The 24,155-nt window shown below is 48.8% G+C and overlaps 1 protein-coding gene across 2 annotated transcripts; it reads left to right on the top strand.

Moving 5' to 3' along the window:
- The first annotated feature begins 3,024 nt into the window (after positions 1-3,024).
- On the top strand, positions 3,025-23,238 carry LOC116948907 (excitatory amino acid transporter 1-like). 2 transcript variants are annotated; one of them, XM_032966158.2, is made up of 11 exons: positions 3,025-3,514; positions 4,861-5,139; positions 8,675-8,979; positions 11,451-11,588; positions 13,022-13,226; positions 14,487-14,529; positions 15,554-15,999; positions 16,962-17,195; positions 17,484-17,678; positions 18,128-18,262; positions 19,956-23,238. In XM_032966158.2, exons 3-11 carry the CDS (start codon positions 8,799-8,801, stop codon positions 20,215-20,217), a joined length of 1,839 nt encoding a protein of 612 aa, XP_032822049.2. In that variant the 5' UTR covers positions 3,025-3,514; positions 4,861-5,139; positions 8,675-8,798; the 3' UTR covers positions 20,218-23,238. The 2 variants fall into 2 exon arrangements, with proteins under 2 accessions (XP_032822049.2, XP_032822050.2); XM_032966159.2 differs by having other exon boundaries at positions 4,881-5,139.
- The last annotated feature ends 917 nt before the right edge of the window (positions 23,239-24,155 follow it).

Genomic DNA, 24,155 nt, shown 5'->3' on the forward strand with positions numbered 1-24,155 from the left:
TTATTGAGCTCCCCCCCCTAAAAAAAAGTGTATTTTTTATTTTTGCATGGTGTACAGTCTGTAAAGTACCCACATGGCAAATTTCCAGTTTGTTGCATGTCGGGAAGTACGCTAAACATTTTGAACAAACACATATTCACAACTTTGCCTTTTATATATGGAGATAACCGCAACAATAAAAAAAGTAAGCATTCATAAAATGAATGTACGGAAATACGTCAAAACAAAAATCGGTAGCCCCTATGTAAATCCACTGCTGGATGAAGGCCTATGCAGTACTCTGAATAGAGCGGAGTGGGTGGGGGGGGGAAGTACGCTGAGCGATGTGGGCATTGTTGATGGGCAGAGCCGGTTAATCGGGACGACCGCCCTGGGCCCCGCTTTCTTTGGGGGGGGGGGGCGCATGCGGTTTCGTGTTGAAGGCGTCAGAGGGGCCCACACAGTGTAATTTGCCCCTGGCCTCGCACCGTCCTATGGACGTCCCTGATTCAATGTGGAATCGTGTGGTTCCTTATTGGCGGTACTCACAAGAGAGAGACACATTGGGAGAGGAAGATACGGAGACAGGCAGGGAGAGATGGAGAGATCCAGACGGAGAGATAAGAGATCTGTGGAGAAGAATAAAAACACGCATACAAACAGACATACGGAGAGAGACAAACTCACAGACAATAGGTTCAGACACAGCGAGCAGCAGCAGCAGACAGAGCTACTGAGAGGGACAGGTAGCGACGGTGATTAATTAACAGGGTCAACAGGAAGACACCAGGAGAGACACGGGCAGACTTCGGAAAAGTACACAAAGATCCCCAAGTGTAGCCTGAACAGACTGTTGGGGCAAGAGCTGTTAGGGAGCACCTATGAAGGCCGGCACGGCACACGACGGGTGGGTGACCAGCACCACGCGCTGCCCGCCTTTGTCTTCCCCAGTGGCGATGTTTACACACCCGCACCAGGCACGCATTTGAGGCTGAGTCGACCTAGAACCGGTTAGGATAATTATCCTCACTGCTGTTGGCCGTGAACGGGAATCGAACTCGGGTGGCCGGGTTCGTGGCGCAGCTATACAAACACACGCCTTACGGAAACAGACACAGACAGGCACGTAAATAGACACGTGGGGGGGGAGAGACAGACAATATAACTTGAGCCACAAGTAGCAGACACTGTAGACGGAGAGCAACAGCTGACAGGTCTTTTAAAACGGCAACCACGTGTGTGTGTGTGCGTGACCCGTGAGTGGGTCTACCCGAGGTCGACTCAGCCTCAAACGAGCACTCTGCCTGGTGATGTGTGTAAAACATCGCCACGAGGGAGACAAAGGCGGCCGGGCCGGGCGTTGGCTACCTACCCACCCCCTACGCGCGACGTGGCGACCTTCATAGGTGCTCGCTAACAGCACTTGCCCCCAGAGGGGGCCATCCATAAATTACGTCACGGGGTTTTAGACGATTTTTGACCCCCCTTCCTCGTCACACGACGTCACAAAAAGTCAGACCTCCCCCTCAAATATGACGTCACAAAGCTCTGCCCCCCCCCAAAAAAAAACATGCTTCAAATCGCTTTAAACTATTGTTATTGTAGTGCGTATTTAATGTGCCGCTGCACTCTGATGTTGTAGGAGAAAAACATATTAAAAAGTCTATTTAATTAAGTAGAACGTGTTGTCTATATTTATTTAAAGTTGCGCATTTTGATGTGACGTCACATTTCTCAACCCCCCCCCCCCTTGTTACACATCGTCACAAATGTCTGACCCCCCCCCCCAGGTGCGTGACGTCATTTATGGACGGCCCACTAGAGTCAGTTAACGCTATACGGGGGGGGTTTGGTGTTTGTCTTTGTGCTGGGAAGTGACACGGGACATCCCTAATATTTATAACCAGGGGGGTATCCCACAGGTGCACACACGGCCAGTCTCTCGCGAGGGAGAGGTGGGATGGGGGAGCAGCCGATACCGGTGCGTGCCCGGAGGTGGCTGGACAGCCCCAAGAATGTTTAAGAGATGTACAGTAAAACCTTGGATTGCGAGCATAATTCGTTCGGGAAACGTGTTTGTAATCCAAAGCACTCGTATATCAAAGCGCTCGTCGTAGATCAGTTGTGATCACGTGACGCTCGGCAGTACAAAGCGTATACACGTCGTGAGAATTTTATTGTGTTATTTTATTTGATCAATTTATTATTTTATTCTCATTCTACATGACTTTACCGAAAGAACCAAAGAAGACGTATACACGTACTACTACTCGTATTGCAAGACCCCCTCACTCGTTTATCAAATTAATATTTATTTAACATTTTTGCTCGTCTTGCAAAACACTCGCAGACCAAGTTACTCGCAATCCCAAGGTTTTACTGTATATCTATAGTAACCGTGTCGCTACAAGACACCCCCAAACCTCGGCACGAAAATCGTGGTTTGGTGTTTTTCTCCCTTCAGCAAGGCGGACGCGATTCCGGTTGTGCTGATGACGGAATGTGTAAATACACAGGAGCACGCAAGCAGTTGGTTTTCAGTACTTGAGTCGGCATCCAATAGTTGGGCGGATTTAAGAATAACAATGCTTTTCTTAAATTCGCGTGGATTTCCATCACGGGAATTTACCTTCACGCCATTCATTCTGCACGTTGCGCCGTTATTGGCAATCGAGTTGAGACCGACTCGGCTTAACAGTGGCTGACTCGGGGTCTCTCTGGCGTGGCCACGATGAGTGCTCTGATAAACAGAGGCCAAGTCACTTATCGGTGGGTTTTTTATGTATTTATTATCGATAGTGGGGTTAGCTGGGAGCAGGACAAACCTGCAGGGACCAGGTGCTGACCGGATCCCACGAGGCTAACACTGGAGTCGGTGAAATGTCCAGTTCGATCCGGGACCCAGGAGGGTCGATGGTGGTGGGGGTTCTGCGATAGGCATAAGATGAATGTAGAAATCCTTCGAAGCGCTCCACTTTCCTGTTATTACGTCATCGAATGCAGGTTGTGATTTTGTAAATTCCGCAGATTTCTCTCATCGCCAACGGTGACTCACTCAATGCAAGCAAGGCACGTGTGGGGCGCATGGGTTCGACTCCCCAGCCTGCTCCCAGAGCATAAAATCCACCAAACCACCGACTCGCGATCAGACGGCTATCGCCACCATCCTCACAGCTTACACCAACACCACCAGCAACATCTACATACCACTACCATCACCAACACCACCACCCAGAGCCTCCACTGCAGACTCTGTGCAGGAGAGAGACACGTTTGGTCTGTGTAGGTACACAGCGGGGTTGCGTGTCTGCGGTGAAGTTCTGTTTAACGGCTCTCCGGGGGATCTGTGCCTTTATTTGGGTGGAGGTGCTCGTGTTTGCCGGGTGAGGCGCGTGCCCGGCCAGGAATGCTGCGTGGCCCGGGTCTGCTCCTTGCGCCACGGCCACCACCATCGCCACAGCACCGGGATGCGCTGACGGAGTTCCCACCACCCATCCGACTGCACCTGCTGCTGCTCCTGCCCTGAGCTGGGCAAGTGAGTCTCACAACATTCATAATGATGACTACAGATGTCGCGTATTTTTTTTCAACATAGACTAAAAGAAATGTTACCAGGTAAGGCCCTCCGAGCTATGTAGCTCTTTTTCAGAAGTGACCTGGCCACAACGAAATGGCTTATCACGTGGAAATGTAGAGCAGCCAAATACTCTGAACGCATGTTTCTAAATGTGGAGGGAAAAAACCGGAGGACCCACACGACCACGGAAAGAGAGACATGCAACCTCCAAATATACAGGCGTCAGGCTCGGGATCGAACGCACGACCTCCTGCGTACCAGGCAAGGTAGTTAACATCTTGCCACCGTGGCACCGTACATATCAGAATCTTTATCATAATCTGAATATGTATTTATCCTGGTGGAATCCGATGAGCCATGAAGCCCTTTTTCACAAATGTCCATTATATATAATAGAGAGGCTCAGAGAGTTTCATCGAGGCTTTTTAGGAGGGTCCTGCTACAGGGCATGGTTGGCCCAGTTTTGTATTTTTCTCCGTGTGTGGGAGGAATCCGGAGTATCAAGAGAGACTCCCTCACACATATGGGCGGGATGACACAGGTCCGCACAGATGGATTCAGCTCATTAGGTTTGGGAGGATTACAAATGTACGAGATCCACCAATCTTTGCTTCCAAAGTGCTGATTACAAGTCTTGATGCTAAAACCACACTATACATATAGGCTATTGTAACCTACTTTCTTTACTTCATTAGGTGGGCAAGTTCCAACCATATCATTGCCCTGAAGGTGGGTGCCTCGCACGTGCACCATCTCAGCATGATCCAGCAACCTAACTGCCTCTGAATCATTATTACAATGAATAATAATGATGCCCTTTTGGTACTCACGGCATCCTCATCGAGCCTCAAAATGTTTTCAGGGGTGTCCTGCATTGGCATATTTTCACAGTTTCATAATAGTAATGTGTTTGGGAGGAAACTGGAGTCACCTTACAAGATTCACCCGCATACAAGGGGAGCGATGCACACACCTCCTAAGAGATAGATTCAATAATCCATTTATGTACCTCCATCTCTTGGCCAACTCGCAACCCATGCCTACAACAGATGCTATTCCCAGGTGGTCTCCCATCTAAGCACGAACCGGGATCAACTCTGCTTAGCTTCCGAGATCTGACGAGATCTCAGGCACATTCAAAGGCTATCTGGCCATAGGCAATTAGTGCTCAATTAGCATCAAATTAGATGCAGACTCCAAAACAGATGGCACCTGCTCATCTCCTCCTCCTCCTGCCATCCCCGTCCAAATCCCTCTCGCCCGCTGCTCCCCCCCCCCCACCTCCTCTTTGCTGTGCTAATGAGGACCCGGCCGCGGTGCGCAGGAGGTGGTTTGATGTGCTGACCTTTAACGGGCGTCGAGGAGGTGCGGCGAAGGACGTGCAGTGAGGAGGTCCGGAGCAGAGGAGGAACCGCACGGATCCTGAGTGGGAGCCGCAGAGGAGGAGACGGTGCTGGTGGTGGTGGCCGAGATTCTCGGAGAGAGACGATCCCTGGCTCTTGTCCCCACGTGGACCGAGAGGTCACACTTGTCGTGGACCGGAGTGGGTGCAAGAGGTCGTGAGGACATCGCCGTTCGACGAGGTGAGGACATCGTGGCTACGTGCGCACTGCGTCCGTGTTAGTAACGCTGTCGTGATGTGTGCCGTGCAAGATGTTCGTGTTCATTAAGCAATCGCCATTCGATTTTTCGAAACTATTAAATGTATTAAAGATGTGTATAAAACGCACTATTAAATGGATAGTATGCACTGGTAGAATGGGTGAAGAGGCTTTACACACTTCAGAGGTGACGACAGGGGGGAAAAAGGAGGTGATTCCTCCTCGCTCACAATTTTTAGATGGTGCTTGTGTGATAAATCATGTTTTCGATTGTTCGGAAATGTTAAATTATAGGTCAATAATTTAGACTTCTTGCTGTTCATTTCATTTTAGGTACATTTTCTAAGTCATGGGAAGTCCTAATTTGCCTCCTCTGAATGTTTATCTGGGTGCGCCACTGACACACAGCAGTATTTTTAAAAATAAAAATTATTATGAAGTCCCCTACATTTAAGTCGATAAGTATAAATAAATACAGAACAAGGTTAGTATCTTCTTGGTTCTTTCGGTAAAGTCACGTAGAATGAGAATAAAACAATAAAACAAAATAAGACAATTAAATTCTCACGACGTTTCGGCCACAACACAAGTAGCCTTCTTCAGGTGAAGGAACAGAACTGTCGGGACGACAGCGCTTCAATGAACGCTGCTAAGATTCACAGCGTCTTTTAAGCTAGGTGGGAGAGGTAAAGCACCTTAACAAAGGAGTTTACATATCAAACAGGAGAATTTTGCATTGAAATAGCTGTGATAAAGTGTTGGATCAGCAGGGTGTTAAAGTCAGAAATTACCATGTAACTGGGAGATTAGCATGATATTGTGAGGGATTAGCATGTGACTGGTCACGAAAATAGCTATGTTAAAGTCAAAGTTTACATATCAACAGAGGCATTTAGTATATGGACGCTAAAGGACTGCAACTACCCACTATCATACAATAAACCGATGTGAAAAACCTAAGTATAAACTACATCAATATACTAAATGTACTCAATATATTATTCAATAAGTTGGACTATTAACATAAAGTAACTGGGTATACACTACACTATATAATGATTACCATATAGTAAACTAATAAAAACTAAAATATAAACTACATCAATGTTATCAATAAACATCTATATACTCTCCAATCAGCTGAGCTACTAACAATAAGTCGTTATACATTACAATGCTATATGGCGAAAAAATGGGTGGCGGTTTTTTCTTCTTTCCAACGTTAGCACCACGGACAGCGACGAGCTTTGTTCAGACGGACGAGTCCATCTATGCTCGGAACGGAGGAGGGGGGAGAAACAGCCACGATGCGCTGTTATACTCCATGTTATAAACCATACCATTAGTTTTTTTCACATCGGTTTAAAGTATGATAGTTGGGGTAGTTGCAGTCCTTTAGCGTCCATATACTAAATGCCTCTGTTGATGTGTAAACTTTGACTTTAACATAGCTATTTCCGTGACCAGTCACATGCTAATCCCTCACATTAACATCAAGCTAATCTCCCAGTTACATGGTAATTTCTGACTTTAACACCCTGCTGATCCAACACTTTTTCACAGCTATTTCAATGCTACATTCTCCTGTTTGATATGTAAACTCCTTTGTTAAGGTGCTTTACCTCTCCCACCTAGCCTAAAAGACGCTGAGAATCTTAGCAGCGTTCATTGAAGCGCTCTCGTCCCAACAGTTCTGTTTCTTCACCTGAAGAAGGCTACTTGTGTTGTGGCCGAAACGTCGTGAGAATTGTATTGTCTTATTTTGTTTTATTGCTTTATTCTCATTCTACGTGACTTTACCGAAAGAACCAAGAAGATGAATCCTTGCAGTCACGAAAGCTTTAAATCGAAAGGTTAGTATCCATTGTGAAATGCCCAACGTGGGCTGCTAACCGAGTTAGTATCCCCGTAAATTCTTTATTAGAATCTTTATTTAGACTGGAGAAATCCGATGAGCTATGAAGCTCTTTTTCACAGATGTTCCAGTAGGGGCGGGTCAGCAGGTTGCAACAATGAACAATAAAAAAAGCGTTTAAAAAACTAACGATGGGAGTGAAAAATACAGAAAAATAAAGCACATCACGAAAAATAAATAAGTATCAAATCAAGTATATTTGATACTTCAAGTATATTTGATACTTCAAATATACTTGTACAAATCGCATAAGTACAGAAATTCGTGATGATTTTTTGTTGACACGAAACGCAAGCTTTTTGGACAACGCAGAAAAACACCAAAACAGTCCCAGACCACACCAAGACAACAGCACACAGTCCCTCAATTAACTTGCACGTTAAAATTGAGCTATCGATACACGGGTGTTCAGGATACAAATAAATAAACAAATCACATTTCTAAACGTGATTGTATCCAGCACCAATATTCTGCCACACGGGAAGCAATGGGACAAGAGGCTTCTGTTCATCCAGCCCGACTACCTCCATGCTTCATCCCTCCGTATCGCTCCGTATCGCTTCATCACTCCGTCCATCCCGTCGTGTGATCATTTATACATCACACGCGGCGCATTGATGTAAGGTCAATGCCACGCTACACTGCCGGGGGTCCCATACTTAGCGCCTTCTGTTTACCCGGCGAAACCCCATAAACAAGCTGCCGGCCTAATTCGGGGTCAAGAACAATTAACATTCACGTAGAACAACAACAATAGCAACAAGAATGGCAAGAACAACAGCTAAACTATCAGCGTGCACCACGCTGTGGACGAGTGCGGTGGTGCACGTCTGCGACCCGGCCATTTGGAGATGGGGTTAGTGGATCATCAAGAGATCACGTGCGTGAGACACCCACTTTGCAAGCTTTTGTTTCTTTAAAATATTTCACGAAACAATATTTGTATATTTAAAAAAAATGTGTTCATTTTTTGTAAATTAAGGACCTTTTTTATAGAAAAGTGTACATTCACATTAAGATTCGTGTAGTTTGACAGCCTTCTTATTTCTTTCGTATGGCATTGTTTTTACAGCAAAGCGCAGTAAAAAAATATTGATTGCTCAGTGAAAAAGTCCTGGTAGCCTACGGCCCGTGGGTCAGATACAGTGCGCAGCTTCTCACGGCCACGTGAGGCCTGCCCCTTATGAACCAACGGCCCAAAAACGAACGACATTTGTCCGCAGGAATATTAGCCGCGCTAATCAGGTAGCAGAGGTGGGATATCTTCGTCCTGGGAAGAACTTTTTAGAGCTGCGCTCACTCGCTTCTGTCACTGCAGGACCCCTCCGTCGGTGTGTGTTTTATACGCCGCTTGTTTGTTGGATAGCGCCCAAGGTTCGTGTTAATGTACCTCGTGAAAGGTAATTTAGAAGTCCTACTCAGCCTTCAGTAAGTAAAAAAAAACTCCCCGCACATATCAACAACTTCAATACCGCGGAAGTGCAACCGCGTTTCTCAAGACACTTATAGCAACGAAGAGCTGCGCTCGGGTCATGGTGGTTTTGGCGGTGGTATTTGAAAGTCTCATAAATGTTTCCACACCCCCTGCCTTCACCCATCCAGGTGGTGGCATCTGTCTGCTGGTGGCACCAATCTGCTGGACTGACATCGGTTAGCCTTGAGCGATCGGATCCGCCGATCGTCCAATCCACTCCTCATAAATAAGGGGGGGGGCCTCATCATCATCATGCCTGGCACCGAGGGGGGCTCTGCGGGGGTCCCGGCGGGACGGCCTCGTTTTCGCGATGGGGTGAGGGTGCGCACAGCCATGGCAAGCAAATGTATGCGGGGGCTGACGGTGGCGGGCTTGAGGAGGTTCCTCGCCCGGAACGCCTTCGTCATTTTCACCCTGCTGGGAGTCGTCTTGGGTACGTACGTGCACGCGTACGTGTGATTGTGTCCGTGTGATTGTGTCCGTGTGATTGTGTCCGTGGTGGAGCGGTAGTGTAGCGGTTAGCGCGCTGTGCTACGAACCCGGCGAACACGAGTTCGATTCCCGCTCGCGGAAAACACCGGTGACGATTATCTGAACCGGTCCTGGGCCTCCCCTAGGTCGACTCAGCCTAAAATGAGTACCTAGTGCGATGTGTAAACATCGCCACTGGAGAGACAAAGACCGGCCGGACGTGGTGCTGGCCACTCACCCCCTTGTGGGTCGTGCCGGCCTTCAAATGTGCTCCGTAACAGCAGCACTTGTCCCAGCAGGCTGTTAAGGCTATTCGTGGGATCTTTTTGTGCGTACGTAACGAGCCAGAAGGGAAGTTGTTCGCAGGTTGTGCTACAATCTCGGCGACCTGGCTTTGACTACTGACCATAAGTGGCATCAAGGCTCTTCTTGCACAACGCTTGAGTTGACCCGCAATAAAATGAGGACTGAAATGTGTGGATGCCATCAGCAATTGTGTTGACAAAACGAAAATTATGATGAGACTACGTCCGTAAATTTGAGTATGAACCAAACAACAGAGGAGAGATTAATCTTGAATTGAGATTGAAACTGAGATGGAATTGTAGGGGGAGCGGTGGCACAGTAGTTAGCACACGGTGCAATGAACCCGGTTACCTAGGCTAAGGTGAGCAGCGAGTGATATTCAAACCGGTCCTGAATCCTACTTCGGTACTGGCCAGCGTGGTGAAGTATGGTCAAGCAACCCCCATGACCGACGCGGAATGGGGTGGCTTTCATCCAGCAGTGGATTGACAAACGGGCTTTGAATTATAGTAGGGTTATAGGCAGTGCCGGATTTTCCTCGTAGCAAAAGTAGCATTTGCTTCCAGGCCCCGCACTTTCAAGGGCCCCGCGCTAAATGCTTTCAAGCTATCAATTCCGATTCAGTGATTCTGCACTTGCTCTATTACTATAGTACTATACTGCCTTCAACTTTTATGAACGACTGGGTGTTTAAGGTTAGCGATTTGTCGTATTACCTGGCTGTATAGCAAATGAAGAAATACAACTACTTTACTATGCAAGTAAAAAATGTCTATTTTAATATTTGTGTTTTTTATTTTTAGGGCCCCTTTAAAACATATGCTACAGGCCTCGCACTAGCTTAATCCGGCACTGTTCATAGGTTAGATACAGGACTATCCAAACACCAGAGGAAATGTGAATTTTGAGTTCAGATTTAAACTCAATTACCTTTGCGGTGCTGGCAGTCAATGGGAGATGGACAGCTGCCAGGGGTGCACCACAGGAGAAGGGGGGACCACCCACCCCAATAAGTACGCACGGGTGACATTTGAGCGGCGCCAGGCACCGCGGCGAGACCCATGAATTATAAATGTGGTGACTCCACGGGGCACGGTGACACGCACGACTACGCTGACACGTGCAGAGAGATGCCGATTCATACAGCAACGCTGACACACGCAGAGTAACGCTGGCACACGGTGATGCGCGCACAGTGATACTGGTAACACATATTGATGAGGCACACACGGTGGTACAGACGAAGACACGCATAACAATTAAGACACACAGCAATACTGGGACAGAGACTCAAATGTAAGATTCCCCCGTATAGCCTCTAACAGGCCGTTGGGGCAACTGATGTTAACGAGGAACTATGAAGGTCGGCATGGCCCACAAAGTGGTGGGTGGCCAACACCACGCCCGGCCGCCTTCGTCTCCCCAGTGCTGATGTTTACACACCGCACCAAAGACAAAGATCCCCCCTATATCCCTAACGGACTGTTGGGGCAAGTGCTGTTAGCGAGCACCTATGGAGGCCGGATCGGCACACGAGGGGGTTGGTGGCCAGCACCTCGCCCGGCCGCTTTTGTCTCCCCAGTGCTGATGCACCACGTACTCAGACACACACAGTGACACTGGCACACAGTGATGCCACACACATCTCAGTGCGTGTGCTTTTCTCACCCCTGAGTAACACGACGTCCGTATTCCAATGCCCATGGGAAAGTGTTATTGTTCAAACTTAAGGCAATTAAGAGTTAGAGGTAGGATTAGGCTCAAAGTATGGATTAGTGTGGCAGCTCGAGTGAAGCTAAGTTGAGAGTTATAAATTATTAAAGACATCACCGAAATGTCATTACCTCCTCGTTACCCCCATGGATCACAGCTCCGTCCCCCAAGTGCGTGCCCAATCCTGGGCCTCCCCTCGACCAATTCAGCCTCAAATGGTACCTGGTGCGGTGCGTAGTAAACATCGCCACGGGGGGAGACAAAGGCAGCCGGGCGTAATTGCTGGCCACCCAACCCCCTTGTGTTGCCGTGTGGGCCTTTATAGATTGCTATTCGCCAACAGCACTTGCCCCATCCGTCTGTTAAAGGCTACGCTGGGGGGGTGGTGTGGAATCTTTGTCTTTGTGCCCACAGGTATCGTGATGGGCTTCTGCCTGCGCGTGTACCCGCTGTCTCGCCGCGAGGTGCGATACTTCCTCTTCCCGGGGGAACTGCTCATGCGCATGCTGCACATGCTCGTGTTGCCGCTCATCGTCTCCAGCCTCGTCACGGGTGCGAACCCAAGCGCTGGGACTCTCCATGGAGACCTCATGGAACGGGGGGTGGGGTGGAAAGGGGGGCTCAGGCAATGGGGGGGGGGACTGTTGTTAAAAAAGATGTATAATAATACATGTGCTTGTGTTGTTGGTCTGGAGACCGGGAGATCGATGATGATCGATGTTCGGTCGCCCGTGTTGATGGCATTCATCGTGATTTCTCACTTAACGGAGCGGGGCACGTGAGGGCTGCCATCTTCCGCTCCATGTACTGATGATGTGACACCCATCTCTCCCCCCCCCCCCCCCCCCCAATATCGAAGTGTATACTGGATGTGGCGTGCCGGGAATATTTTCCGGCATCCTGGTAGGCTGGAAGTAGGTGGCACGTGGCACGTGACTAGCAGCCACATCCCGTAGATTTCTCTGTTTAGTGGATGTGGTGTCCATAAAATGGATGTGGTGTGGATGTGGTGTGCCGGGGGTCCGTGTCATCTTAAAATGCCGCACGTGTGCACCGTGACGCCGCACGCATGGCCGCTCGGCATTTTCAACGTCCACAGTGAAGCAGACGGTGTGTTGTGATCTACGTTTTAACTCGTGGTTAATAACGTAAGCAAATATTAACCAGGGCAGCCGCCGGGCTCAAACCGAGCAGCTCTGGAAAATCAAAGCATTAGCACAATTTGGTGCGAGCAGTTTTATGGCGAGCAGCAAGTCTGTAACAAAGGAAGGCGCTATGTTTTGCCGGCATGGTCTGCAGTATTTTCGCAGAAGCAACCCATCAAATATGGAACGTTGGGCTAACGTTGGTCCAACGTTTCCAACCACCTGCCAACATTGATTGGCATATGGGGGGGGGGGCGCTGCCAAGCCTTTTCCCCCAACCGAGTGATCGCACCGAGCGGCGAATGCGCTTCCCCCAACTCAGCCGTGCCTGTGCCAAGCCAGGTGCACTCCGAGGCCACGTGAAGTGTCGAAGGCTCGCTGCGGGCAGGTCACAGGGCAGGCCCAGGGTGCCATGGTTTGACTGACTTGATATGACTGCCGGATGCACCACCTGTGTCCCCTGCTGTGCCGTGTCAAAGACAAAGATCCCCCGAATAGCCTGAACAGACTTTTGAAACAAGTGTTGTTAGCAAGCACCTATGAAGGCCGGAATGGCGCACCACTCCCGTCCGCCTTTATCTCCCCACCGCTGATGATTACTCACCAATTAGCACGGCTGGCAACGCACGGTGCGAAAGAAGTTCAACGTACAGAGTGCACCAGGTACTCCATATTGAGGCTGAGACGACCTCGGGGATGGTCCCAGGACCGGTTCAGACAATCGTCACCATTGGCAGCCGTGACGCTAGAATCGAACTCGGGTCTCCTGGGTTCGTAGCCCAGCGCGCTAACACACACAAACACGCACCGTCTCGCCCACCTCCCCCATCCATCTCCAAGGGATGTCGACGCTGGACCGCAATGCGTCAAGTCGCATGGGCGTGCGCGCCGCCGTATACTACATGATCACCACGCTGCTCGCCGTCTTCGTGGGCATCGTCATGGTGATGGCCATCCAGCCCGGCCGAGGGGGTCGCGACGCTCCCAGGGCGCACAACCAGCTGGAGCGCCTCCACGCCGCCGACGCGTTCCTCGACCTCATCCGGTGCGGTCGGAGCTCGGCTCTGGGATTTTAGCTCGACGCGAGCTATAAGTGGTTCTGATGCTCGCGTTGCCTTCGTACCACTTTTCGACCCTTTTTTGGCGTTGTTCTCTCGTCTAACGCCGGGGTGGTGAGACAAGGACGTGAAGAAAGTTGAACGCCGATCAGTTCCAAAGACAACGCGTATATTTGATTTGAAGATTTCGTGACTGCAGGAATTACTCCTTGGTTCTTTCGGTTAAGGCACGTAGAAATAAAATAAAATGAAAAATAATAGAATACACGACGTTTCGATTGCAACACAAGCAACCGTCATCAGGGGTGTCTCTCTTCCGAGCTTGCATTCTTTCGCACCTGATGACGGTTGCTTGTGTTGCAATCGAAACGTGTATTCTATTATTTTTATTTCTACGTGACTTTATCGAAAGAACCAAAGAGGAATGCGTATATTATTTATCACAGCATGTTTGTTTGCATGTTTTGCCACACGTACGTGTGGTTAATGCAGGCTCGACGCCTTAGGCTCGACGCCTTAGGCTCGATGCCTTGCAAAAGGTAACTTTTTGGTGTTTGAACCTCTTAGCACCGGTTTTATTGCCAGAAAAAGGTCAAACCTATTAGTTTTTTCATCATTTTGGATACTAGCAAAAAAGTTTGCGACCCTGACGCCTGCTGTATATTTGGAGTCTGCGTGTCTCTCTCATCATCATCATCACAGTGGATAGGAGATGTTAACTACCTCGCCTGGTCTACAGGAGGTCGCGGGGTTCGGTCCCGACCCTGACGCCTGCTGCTCTATATTTGGAGTCTGCGTGTCTCTCTCTCATCATCATCACAGTGGCTATGAGATGTGAGATGTTAACTACCTCGCCAGGTGTACAGGAGGTCGTGGGGTTCGGTCCCGACCCTGACACCTGCTGTATATTTGGAGTTTGCGTCTCTCTCTCTCCCCGTGATCACGTGGATTTTTCTCCAGGTCCTCCGTTTTTTTCCTCCAACATTTAGGAACATGCCTTTTAAAGTATTTGACTGCTTTAAATTTTCCCATGATGAGTCACTTCGTTGAGCTATCATTTGTGGCCAGGTCTGCTTCTGAAAATAAGCTACAGTATATAGCTCAGTGGGTCTTACCTCATACAATAAAATAATGTTTCGTTTTGGTTTAGATGATAACGTGACACAGAGGGCTATTGCCACGGCCCGTCTGATTCCTTCATCTCGGTCACATCGTCACGCTTTGTCTCTCGCCTCTCTGCCCCGCAGGAATATGTTTCCCCCAAACCTAGTGGAGGCGTGCTTCAAACAGGTGTGTAGACACACCTGCCATCCAGACACACACACGCACACGCGTAATGCGTACGTATACGCTACATGTATTCGCGCAGGATATGTATTTCAGAAGCAAATACGCAAAGAGCCCCGCCTAGGACACACGGCGATTTGGGGCGACAGCCCCGGGCCTCGCGCTGTGGGGGGGGGGCCCGCGCTTGGATGTCACGGCGTCATTTGTAATAATTCAGGTTTAGTTTGAAGGCTTCGGGGGGGGGGGCGGTTTGCCCCGGGCCCCTGCACCCCCTGCTCACCCCTCCCCCTATGTGCGGCCTTGCGTACATATTTCGTTTCACTTGACATCTGTGTTGCTTACATTTTTATCTTTAGCCTCAGTTTGCAGTCTTCTCCATTAGATTCTTCATTTGTCACCTCCAGTGCAGTTCCAGTGATATATTGCAACGCATTCTCTGCACACAAAAAAATACTTGGAGGGACACGGCACATAATTGATACAAGCACAATGCATACATGCATAGAATATAAGACGTACATACACATTATGTACATACGTGCATGCTTCCCAATGCATTGGCTGTAGATATCATACAGTCAGTTTAGACGTGAGGTCGCTCATTCTCCTCTGCTGGCCCCATTGTCTGAAATTCACTTCTTGCAGACGTCCGTGCTGTCGACTCCCTGCCCCGGTTCAAGTCCAGGCTCAAAACCTGCTCCTGTTTGCCTCTGACAGTGGACTGCCGCCACAAAATACGCATGCCCAGTGTGTCTGTACAGCACCTTGCATTCTATTGTGAAATCATTGTGACTGGCCGCATCAGCCCGAGCCCCCGGTGTTCTCCGCAATCATCGATTGAGATCACCCTCATGATCACCAATGTATTATTTACACTGCTTCCTCCCGTGCAGTACACAGACACTCTGCTTCCAATCTCCTCCGGTTAGCACGGTTGTCTACACACGCTGCAAAAGAAGTTCCGACGTACATTCACGCGTCCATAATCCCATCGCCCCTTCTCTTCTGACACCAACCCACACCGCAGTACAAGACTCAGTATGAGGCGGTGAAGATTCCAAGAGGCCACGCCACCACCACCGCAGCCACCGCCACCGCCGCAACAACAACAACAACAACCGAGCGCTTGAGCCTGACGGTCGCCGTGATGAACGCCACGGCCGAGCTGCTCCGGGGGAACGCGACCTCTGCGGAGGAGGCGGCCGGCTTCCTGCTCAACGCCACGGCGGCGCTGGCGGCGATGCGGCCCGGCGAGGCCGACCCGGCCGGCTCGGCGGCGCCAGTCGAGGAGGAGGAGGAGGAGCTGGTGCCCGCCGCCGGGTCCAGCAACGGCATGAACGTGCTGGGCCTCGTGGTGTTCTCCATGTGCTTCGGGCTGGTGTTGAGCAGCGTGCGCGAGCGCGGGCAGGTGGTGCGTGACTTCTTCGACAGCCTCAACGAGACCATCATGAAGCTCGTCACCATCATCATGTGGTGAGTGCGGAGTGTGGGGTACAGGGGGGGGGATGCTCGCTAACAGCACTTTCCCCCAACAGTCTGTTAAGGCTATACGGGGGACCTTTGTCTTTGTTTGGGAGGTGGTGGGGGGGCTGTATGGACAGCAAGTAGAGGGGACCGAGAGAGAGGTGGAAAGAGAATCAGGAAGAGAGATAGGTGGAGAGATGGAGATATACGGATGGGGAATTTCCACAGAGACAGAATATAAACATTGAGACACAGCTAGAGACATGGAGAGAGACACAGAGGGAGACACGCACAAGAGACGCAGACCTAAGTAATGGAGACAGCGAGAGACATGGAAACAAGTACAGAGACACACGCGCAGAGTGGTCACATAGACACAGGGACAGACACACGCACAGTAACAGGCAAGGGGAAATTCACAGAGACAGACACAGAGAGTCACAAAGACAATTGAGAGGCCTTCATCCAACAGATGATTGACAAAGGGACTGTACATAAGTATTATTACATTTGACTAGCAGTACAATTATACCTCGGTAAGTTTTTGCCACTGCATTTTCCATTGATCTCACATCTCAATTTTATATTCGCAATTTCTGAAGGCGATGCAGGAATCTAAACCTGAACACCACCTTGCCTGGACTAACAAAGACAAATATGCCCCGTATAGCCTTAACAGACTGGTGGGGCAAGTGCTGTTAGCGAGCGCCTATGAAGGCCGACACAGCACACGAGGGGATGGGTGGCCAGCACCACACCCGGCCACTCATGTCTCCCCACCAGGAACGATACTCATTTGAGGCTGAGTCAACCTAGGGGAGGCCCAGGATCAGTTCAGTTCAGATAATCGTCACTGGTGTTGGGCCGTGAGTGGGAATGGAACTCGGGGCACCGTGTTTGTAGCACGGCGCACCAACCGCTACACTACCCCCCCCCCGACGCCCGGACTGACACACGTGCGTCTCCAACAGGTACGCACCGGTGGGCATCATGTTCCTCATCACGGGCCGCATCCTGGAGATGGAGGACCTGGGCGCCGTCGGGGGCCAGCTGGGCCTCTACACGGTGACGGTGATTGCCGGCCTCGCCGTGCACTCCCTCGTGGTGCTGCCGCTGCTCTTCTTCCTCTTCACGCGACGCAACCCCTGGACGTACATCGGCGGAGTCCTGCAGGCCCTCGTCACGGCCCTGGGGACCTCGTCCAGGTGAGGGGGCAGGGTCTGGGGCAGGGTCAGGAAAAAGATCAGGGCGACCGGGGTATGGTCGGGACAAGGACAGGGAAAGATCAGGGTGCGGTGTGTAAACCACGCAGGAGACAAAGGCGGTCAGGCGTGGTACTGGCCACCCACTCCAACGTGTGCTGTGCCGGCCTTCATAGGTGCTACTTCCTAACAGTACTTGCCTCAACAGTCTTGTTAAGGCTATACGGGGGATTTTTGTCTTGTATAACATTGTGCGTTTGATAATCACTGGCCATTCCCCCCCCCCACCAGCTCTGCGACTTTACCCGTCACCTTCAAGTGCCTGGAAGAGAACCTCGGGGTGGACAAGAGGGTGACTCGCTTCGTGCTGCCCGTCGGGGCCACCATCAACATGGACGGCACGGCGCTGTACGAGGCCGTGGCAGCCATCTTCATAGCGCAGGTCAACGACTACGAGCTCAACCTGGGTCAGATCATCACCATCAGGTGCGGCGATAACGACGACGACGACGATTAACTATTACTGATGATTAACTTTATTCCCAACACCTCCGATTAGCACGGTTGGCTACGTACGGTGCGAAAGAAGTTCAACATACATACCTACGACATACATACACCGCTTCCATCATGCCGTCCTCACCTTCCCATCATCATCACACCACGACTCCTACCATAATTGTGATTTTAAAAATGCACCACTATCATTCCATCATCAACATAATCTTACCCTCACCACCACCAACACTAAGATCACCATTACAGCATCATAACCACTACCATGATCATCATGTGATTCTCACTGAGCATCTAACATTGTTATGCTGTGATACAGGTTGCTCAGGGCAGCACAGCGCTCGACACATCACTCGACCCGCACTAAGTGAGCGATCTTCTGTCTCCTCGTGTGCCGGTTACGTGCGGCGGGGGCCCAGTATCACGGCCACAGCCGCGAGCATCGGTGCGGCTGGAATACCGCAGGCCGGGCTGGTCACCATGATCATCGTCCTCACGTCTGTGGGGCTCCCCACAGAGGACATCACCCTCATCATCGCCGTGGACTGGTTCCTGTGAGTGCCGCTCCCGTCTCCTCACTCTGATCTCTCCATACAATCGGTTCCTTCCACCGAGACCTCCCTCCCCATCTCCTCTTGCCCCTCACCCTCCACATCCTCCTCCTTGTCCCCAACCACCTCCTCGCTATCTCCACCTAAATAACTCACTGGCCCCCCAGTCTCTGACTCCTGATCCACATAGCCACCTGAATGCATCTCTTGCAACCCCCTAGGTAATTGGGGTCAGCAACCTGCGGCTCTTTAAGGGCTACTTCGTCGTGACCTTATTCACGGGCATTGCGGCTCGTGAAAAATCTATTTCTTTTATTTTAACGGAATTCGAAAAAATGTCTCTGCTTGTTATTTTCGTTGCCGACCCCTGCGCTAGGCCGCGGGTGGATAACCTATGGCACTCAGGCCAGATAAGGCCCACAACTTCCATTAACGTGGCCAATAGCCACATGAGGTCCGCAAATGATATCTCTCCATCACCACAAGCATCTTAGCTGCACGAATCGGACACTACGACTCGGTCAGAATGCTTTTGGCTTCACGACACCACTCCATGTTTGGGGTTTCATTGCACTCAGTCACTACTGTCACTGCAAAAGCCTCTTTAAACTTGGTTTAACAGCCATGCTATTTTCTTGGTTTATTATTGGATCATGCTCGGGTGTGTCTGAACGTGTGGTCCGCAGAAATATATTTGATAGTGCTGTGCGGCCTTCCATAAGGAAGAGGTTTTCCTCTCCTTTCTTAAAGGAAGACACAATACATACAGTTATAAATATCTATGGTGAATCCACACCTAAGCTATGTATGGATTTCTGAAATGAGTTTGAAGCTTTATTTACGAAATATGCATTGAAATCATACTCAGGTCCTCCATCAGCACGCTAGTGATGTCATGTTGTGCTGCATTGGAGTGGCATAGTGATTTTACGGTTTATCGCGATACTATAACGTATTGTCTGATCATAATGTTAACGATCCTTATTTAATTACTGAAGCTGCAGATTCGTGTTAAACAATCCAGCTCAATCTAGCTCTCTTCTCGTAAATACATATCTTAGATGGGTATGTAAAGCTCTGTTCTACGTTTTTAACTTCTTCCACCCCATCTTCTCCCAATCTTCTTGCTCCTCATTACTACCCCTTTGCTTACACGTTCAGTGCTAAAGTTAAATTGATGTTTGGATTTGAGTCCCTCTCTCTGACAATCATGCCCACTTGTCTTTCTCACACCACATCACCATTACCACCAACACCACTTACCACTGTCATTATAATTAACATCGTAATATCACTCTTTCACCACCATCACCATCATGATCACTGATACTGAAATCACCACCGGCTCCACCACCACGTTAAATAATTATCATCACCACCACCACTATACAATCATGATCATTATTGCTGCCATCATCACACGACCACCACCACCATGATAACAAATATCATTCATTATTACTCCACCATAATACCATCACCACCATCACAACCATCATCACCATAACCATAAACATCACTGATGCCATAATCACTACGGGCACACCACCACTACCATAAACAATTGTAATAATTTCACCATCATGGCCACCACAATCACCACTATAATCGTGATCATCATTGCCACCACTACCACCACGACTATCACCTCCACTATCACCGCCACCATCATCCACCGCCTCCTGCCCGCGCGCAGGGACCGACTGCGCACCACCACGAACGTGCTGGGCGACTCGCTGGGCGCCGGCATCGTGGAGCACCTGTCCCGGCACGAGCTGGCGCGCCAGGACGCGCTCGAGATGGCGGAGGCCGGCATGGAGGGGGACGGCGGTGGCATCGCCCCCCGCAAGGGTTCCATGTACCAGCCCATCTGTCCCGAGGAGCCTCTCGGCTGCCGGGCACGCGTCCCACACGCCGGCGGCACCACCGCAGCCAGCAGCCTGGAGACCAACATGTGAAGCGTGGGGAGGGCCATGCGCTCGCAGGGCCGGCTGTGCTCGCAGGGCCGGCTGTGTTCGCAGGCCATGCGGCTGTGTTCGCAGGGCCATGCGCTCGCAGGGCCGGCTGTGCTCGCAGGGCCGGCTGTGTTCGCAGGGCCATGCGCTCGCAGGGCCGGCTGTGTTCGCAGGGCCGGCTGTGTTCGCAGGCCATGCGGCTGTGTTCGCTCGTAGCCATTGCAAGTGGGCCAGCTCGATCCAATAAGATCTGTTATATCAACACCATGTACAAGTCACCCGTGTTAAATCACAGCCATGGCAACTCAGCTCTATCCAATCAGATCGATTGTATTTGCCGTTGTAACTTGCTGACCCGGCCATACTGGACATCCGTGAAAAAGAGCTTTATAGCTCATCGGATTCCTCCAGTATAAATATTCTGATTTTGAACACCATGACAAGTCAGCTGTGTTGAATCGCAGCCATTAAAACGCTATTCAATTAGTACGTCTCCACAATATGAAGGCCTCCTTCACACGATGTGTTTTTGTGAAGGATGTGTATTGTTTGCTTATTTTGTTATATATATTCTCCACAAAGATGTTCGTGATTATTTTGTGTAATCTATTCGACCAAATCCACTACAAGTATTGATGTCTATTAAATCGCTTCCGTTAAATCGGACCTTACTCTTTGGTTCTTTCCGTAAAGTCACGTAGGTATAAAATATTAAAAATATATATAAACTATATTTAAAAAATGAAATAAATAGGAAATTATTTTATTTTTTATTTTCTACCTACGTGACTTTACCGAAAGAACCAAAGAGTATGGATACCTGCAGTCACGAAAACTTCAAATCTAGAATAATCGGACCTCTTACAATTTAAACACATCTGTGACAAACTGTCTTGGCAGTCGTGCACAAGCACACATGGCAAAAAGCAATTATTTCGTCAATGACATCCCTCAACAAGAAAAAATATAAATTTACATGAGTGACATTTGGGGGAATGGCTCTTCATCGCATCTCTCTGCTATGAATCTCTTTGCTATGCAGAAGGACCGTTGCCCAAAATGTCACCTAATATATCGTTTCCTCTCCAATGCCATGGTATTGATGAACGTGTTGAGTTTTTAGTGCAAGCCAGTTGTATTCATTCAGACCCATTGCAGACAAGTTCTCTATGGTCCGGGGCAATGAAGATGGGAGGAATCTACGATCAAGTCACCCAGAATGTGCCGCATCCTATCCTAGCAGAGCTCAGAAACTAAGCAGGGCTGAGTCTGGTTATTGCCTGGGTGGGAGACTGCCTGGGAATACAAGGTGGTGGTGTGAGCGATGACTGCATGGTGACCACGAGATGCAGTACAGCAAATAGATTCTTGAATGTATCTGTACAGAGCTTGGAGTGTAACCGCCACGTGCGCAAAGCATGTTGGGTCTACGAGCGGTTGTATCTTTGCACAGATAGGCCGGTAATCAACTTGCTGTACTACATCCCACTTATATTGTGTTTTTTTCTTCTATGGATGAATATCATATGCACACAATGGCTCAAAATTTGCGTGTGTAACAGTGCAGTAATATTGTGCTGCACACATTACTGTGCTGGGCAGCTTTAGAGGGAGTTCAACTTATTCCCACACGCGAAACCCAACAGCCTAATCACGACATTGTGTACTGTGCTGGATTCATATTTACTCAGGACTCAACCTTCTCTCTGAATATTTTCCCTGGTCACTGGTAGATTGGAGTGGGTGGTACGTGACTACTTTAGTAACCACAGCCATAAACGAGAGGTATACTGGATGTGGTGTGCAGGGTAAGGAAATATTTTACGCGTCGCCGACCTGGAGAGACCCGGTTGAAATGAATCCCTCTTGTGTATTATGTGGTAGGAGACTGTATTGCGTTCTATTACTGTGCCGGTGTAAAGGCTAGATTTGTGTACAATGTGCCTAAGTGCATATCTTGTGTGTGTGCAGTGGTCTGTAAAGAAGTAAAAGTTACACTAATCACATAACACGTTATACTCCATGCTTAATTTACTTAACACTAACTTGGTATACTATACATGAAGATGCAATTAACTTAAATACCAACTCATAACAACAATACGGTTTTGACTTTATAAACGTCTGTACGTGATCTCATTCTCTTAAAGTAAATCATGAAACAATTGTGGCGTGCTGATGAGCACTAAGAACATGAAGCCAGCATAAGTTGACAGTAATGTGCAATCTTTAATTGAAAATATAAAAACTAAATCAAATTAATTAAAATTAAAACAATGTTTGTATTATTTATTGTTTCCCTTCTACGTGACTTTACCTAAAGAACCAAGAATATGAATCTCTGCAGTCACGAAAGCTTTAAATCAAAATTTAACTAAAGTGATTTGTTTTAATTTAGTTGTTTTCATTCTAATTTATTTTACTTTGTTTTTTACCTACGTGACTTTACCGAAAAAAACCAACGGGTATGGATCCTTGCAGTCAGGAAAACTTCAAATCTAGAATTAAAATAAATGCTTTGGTTTAGTCTAACTCTACAAAATTGTGATAAAATATTCAAAATGTTCTAGATAACGACATTAATGCTTTCTCCATTTGTCTTATTATAAAGGAGTCGTGGGTATTATAGTGCGGCATCATAGTTATTAAGCACAACAAATATAAAACTACGTTAAAGTAAAATACATTAATGTAATATGGATGTATCAGTTGAGTTTGCGTCTAACCAACGTGTAGGCTATGTTATGCAAGCTGTGTAAGTGATGACAAAGCTAACCGGAGTAAAAAAAATATATGCGAAAGCAGTTTAAAACCGACGAGAATGATGTTTATTGAAGTGAGGTTATTTACGTGTATTGGCCAACCTTTTGAGATTGTAGCATAGAGTAAATTTTATTTAGCATTGTTTTTTTTTAGCAAAGTACTGTAACATATTTGTTTTTGTGTGATTACATTTTAATACTAAAATTCGTTCGCTATGCTTTGTGTCGAATATAAACGTTCATTATCCGTAAAGGAGAGCAATTTGCTTTGGGTGACTTGTTTTTTAATGACACGGAGATGCAGAAAGTTGAATACTCAAAGAAAACGCAGTCCTCGTTTAAAGCGGCAGATGCGTTCCTTAAAAAGTGCTGCGTTAAGTGAAAACAATTTCGCCGTAAGAATGAACGTAACAACGATAACGTTTGGCGAGATACGACGGACCCACACGCGGCGAGACGGTGGCACAAAACACATTCCTGCGGAGGGAGCTGGTAGGAACGTTGGGTTGCTCGGTCAATGGCCAGGGTCAACAGCACCACCACGTGGTGTATTCCGCAAATATGCCCGACTGTGAGGGTGGGCACCAGCGGCATGAGTAGGTTAAACGTTGAGTTTTATAAGGGCACCACGGGGTGACCAGCCCCTCCCCACCCAGCCCCACCCCCCTCCCAGCCCCACCCTCCCCACCCAGCCCCACCCTCCCCACCCAGCCCCTCCCCACCCTCCCCTCTCCACCCAGCCCCACCCCTCCCATTTTTGGATGCACGACGGATGGACGGACACAATGATCCCCTGTGGGCTGGTGGTGTAACCAGGAGGTTCCCACCAGTATAACGGAGGATATGCCACCGCGTTATTGTATCATTCCGCGTAAGGAGCCGTCCATAAATGACGTCACGCACCTCGGGGGGGGGGGGGGGGTCAGACATTTGTGACGATGTGTGACGAGGGGGGGGGGTGAGAAATGTGACGTCACCTCAAAATACGCAACTTTAAATAAATATAGACACGTTCTACTTAATTAAATCAACTTTTTAATGTTTTCTCCTACAACATCAGAGTGCAGCGGCACATTAAATACGCACTACAATGACAATAGTTTAAAGCGATTTGAAGTATATAGTAATAGGTTTTTACCCTTTTAACTGGCACAAAATGCAAACAAAAAAGACAACTCT

This window comes from Petromyzon marinus, chromosome 35 (assembly GCF_048934315.1).
Source record: "Petromyzon marinus isolate PM22_M1 ecotype Great Lakes invasive population chromosome 35, UKy_Petmar_22M1.pri1.0, whole genome shotgun sequence".
NCBI lineage: Eukaryota > Metazoa > Chordata > Hyperoartia > Petromyzontiformes > Petromyzontidae > Petromyzon > Petromyzon marinus.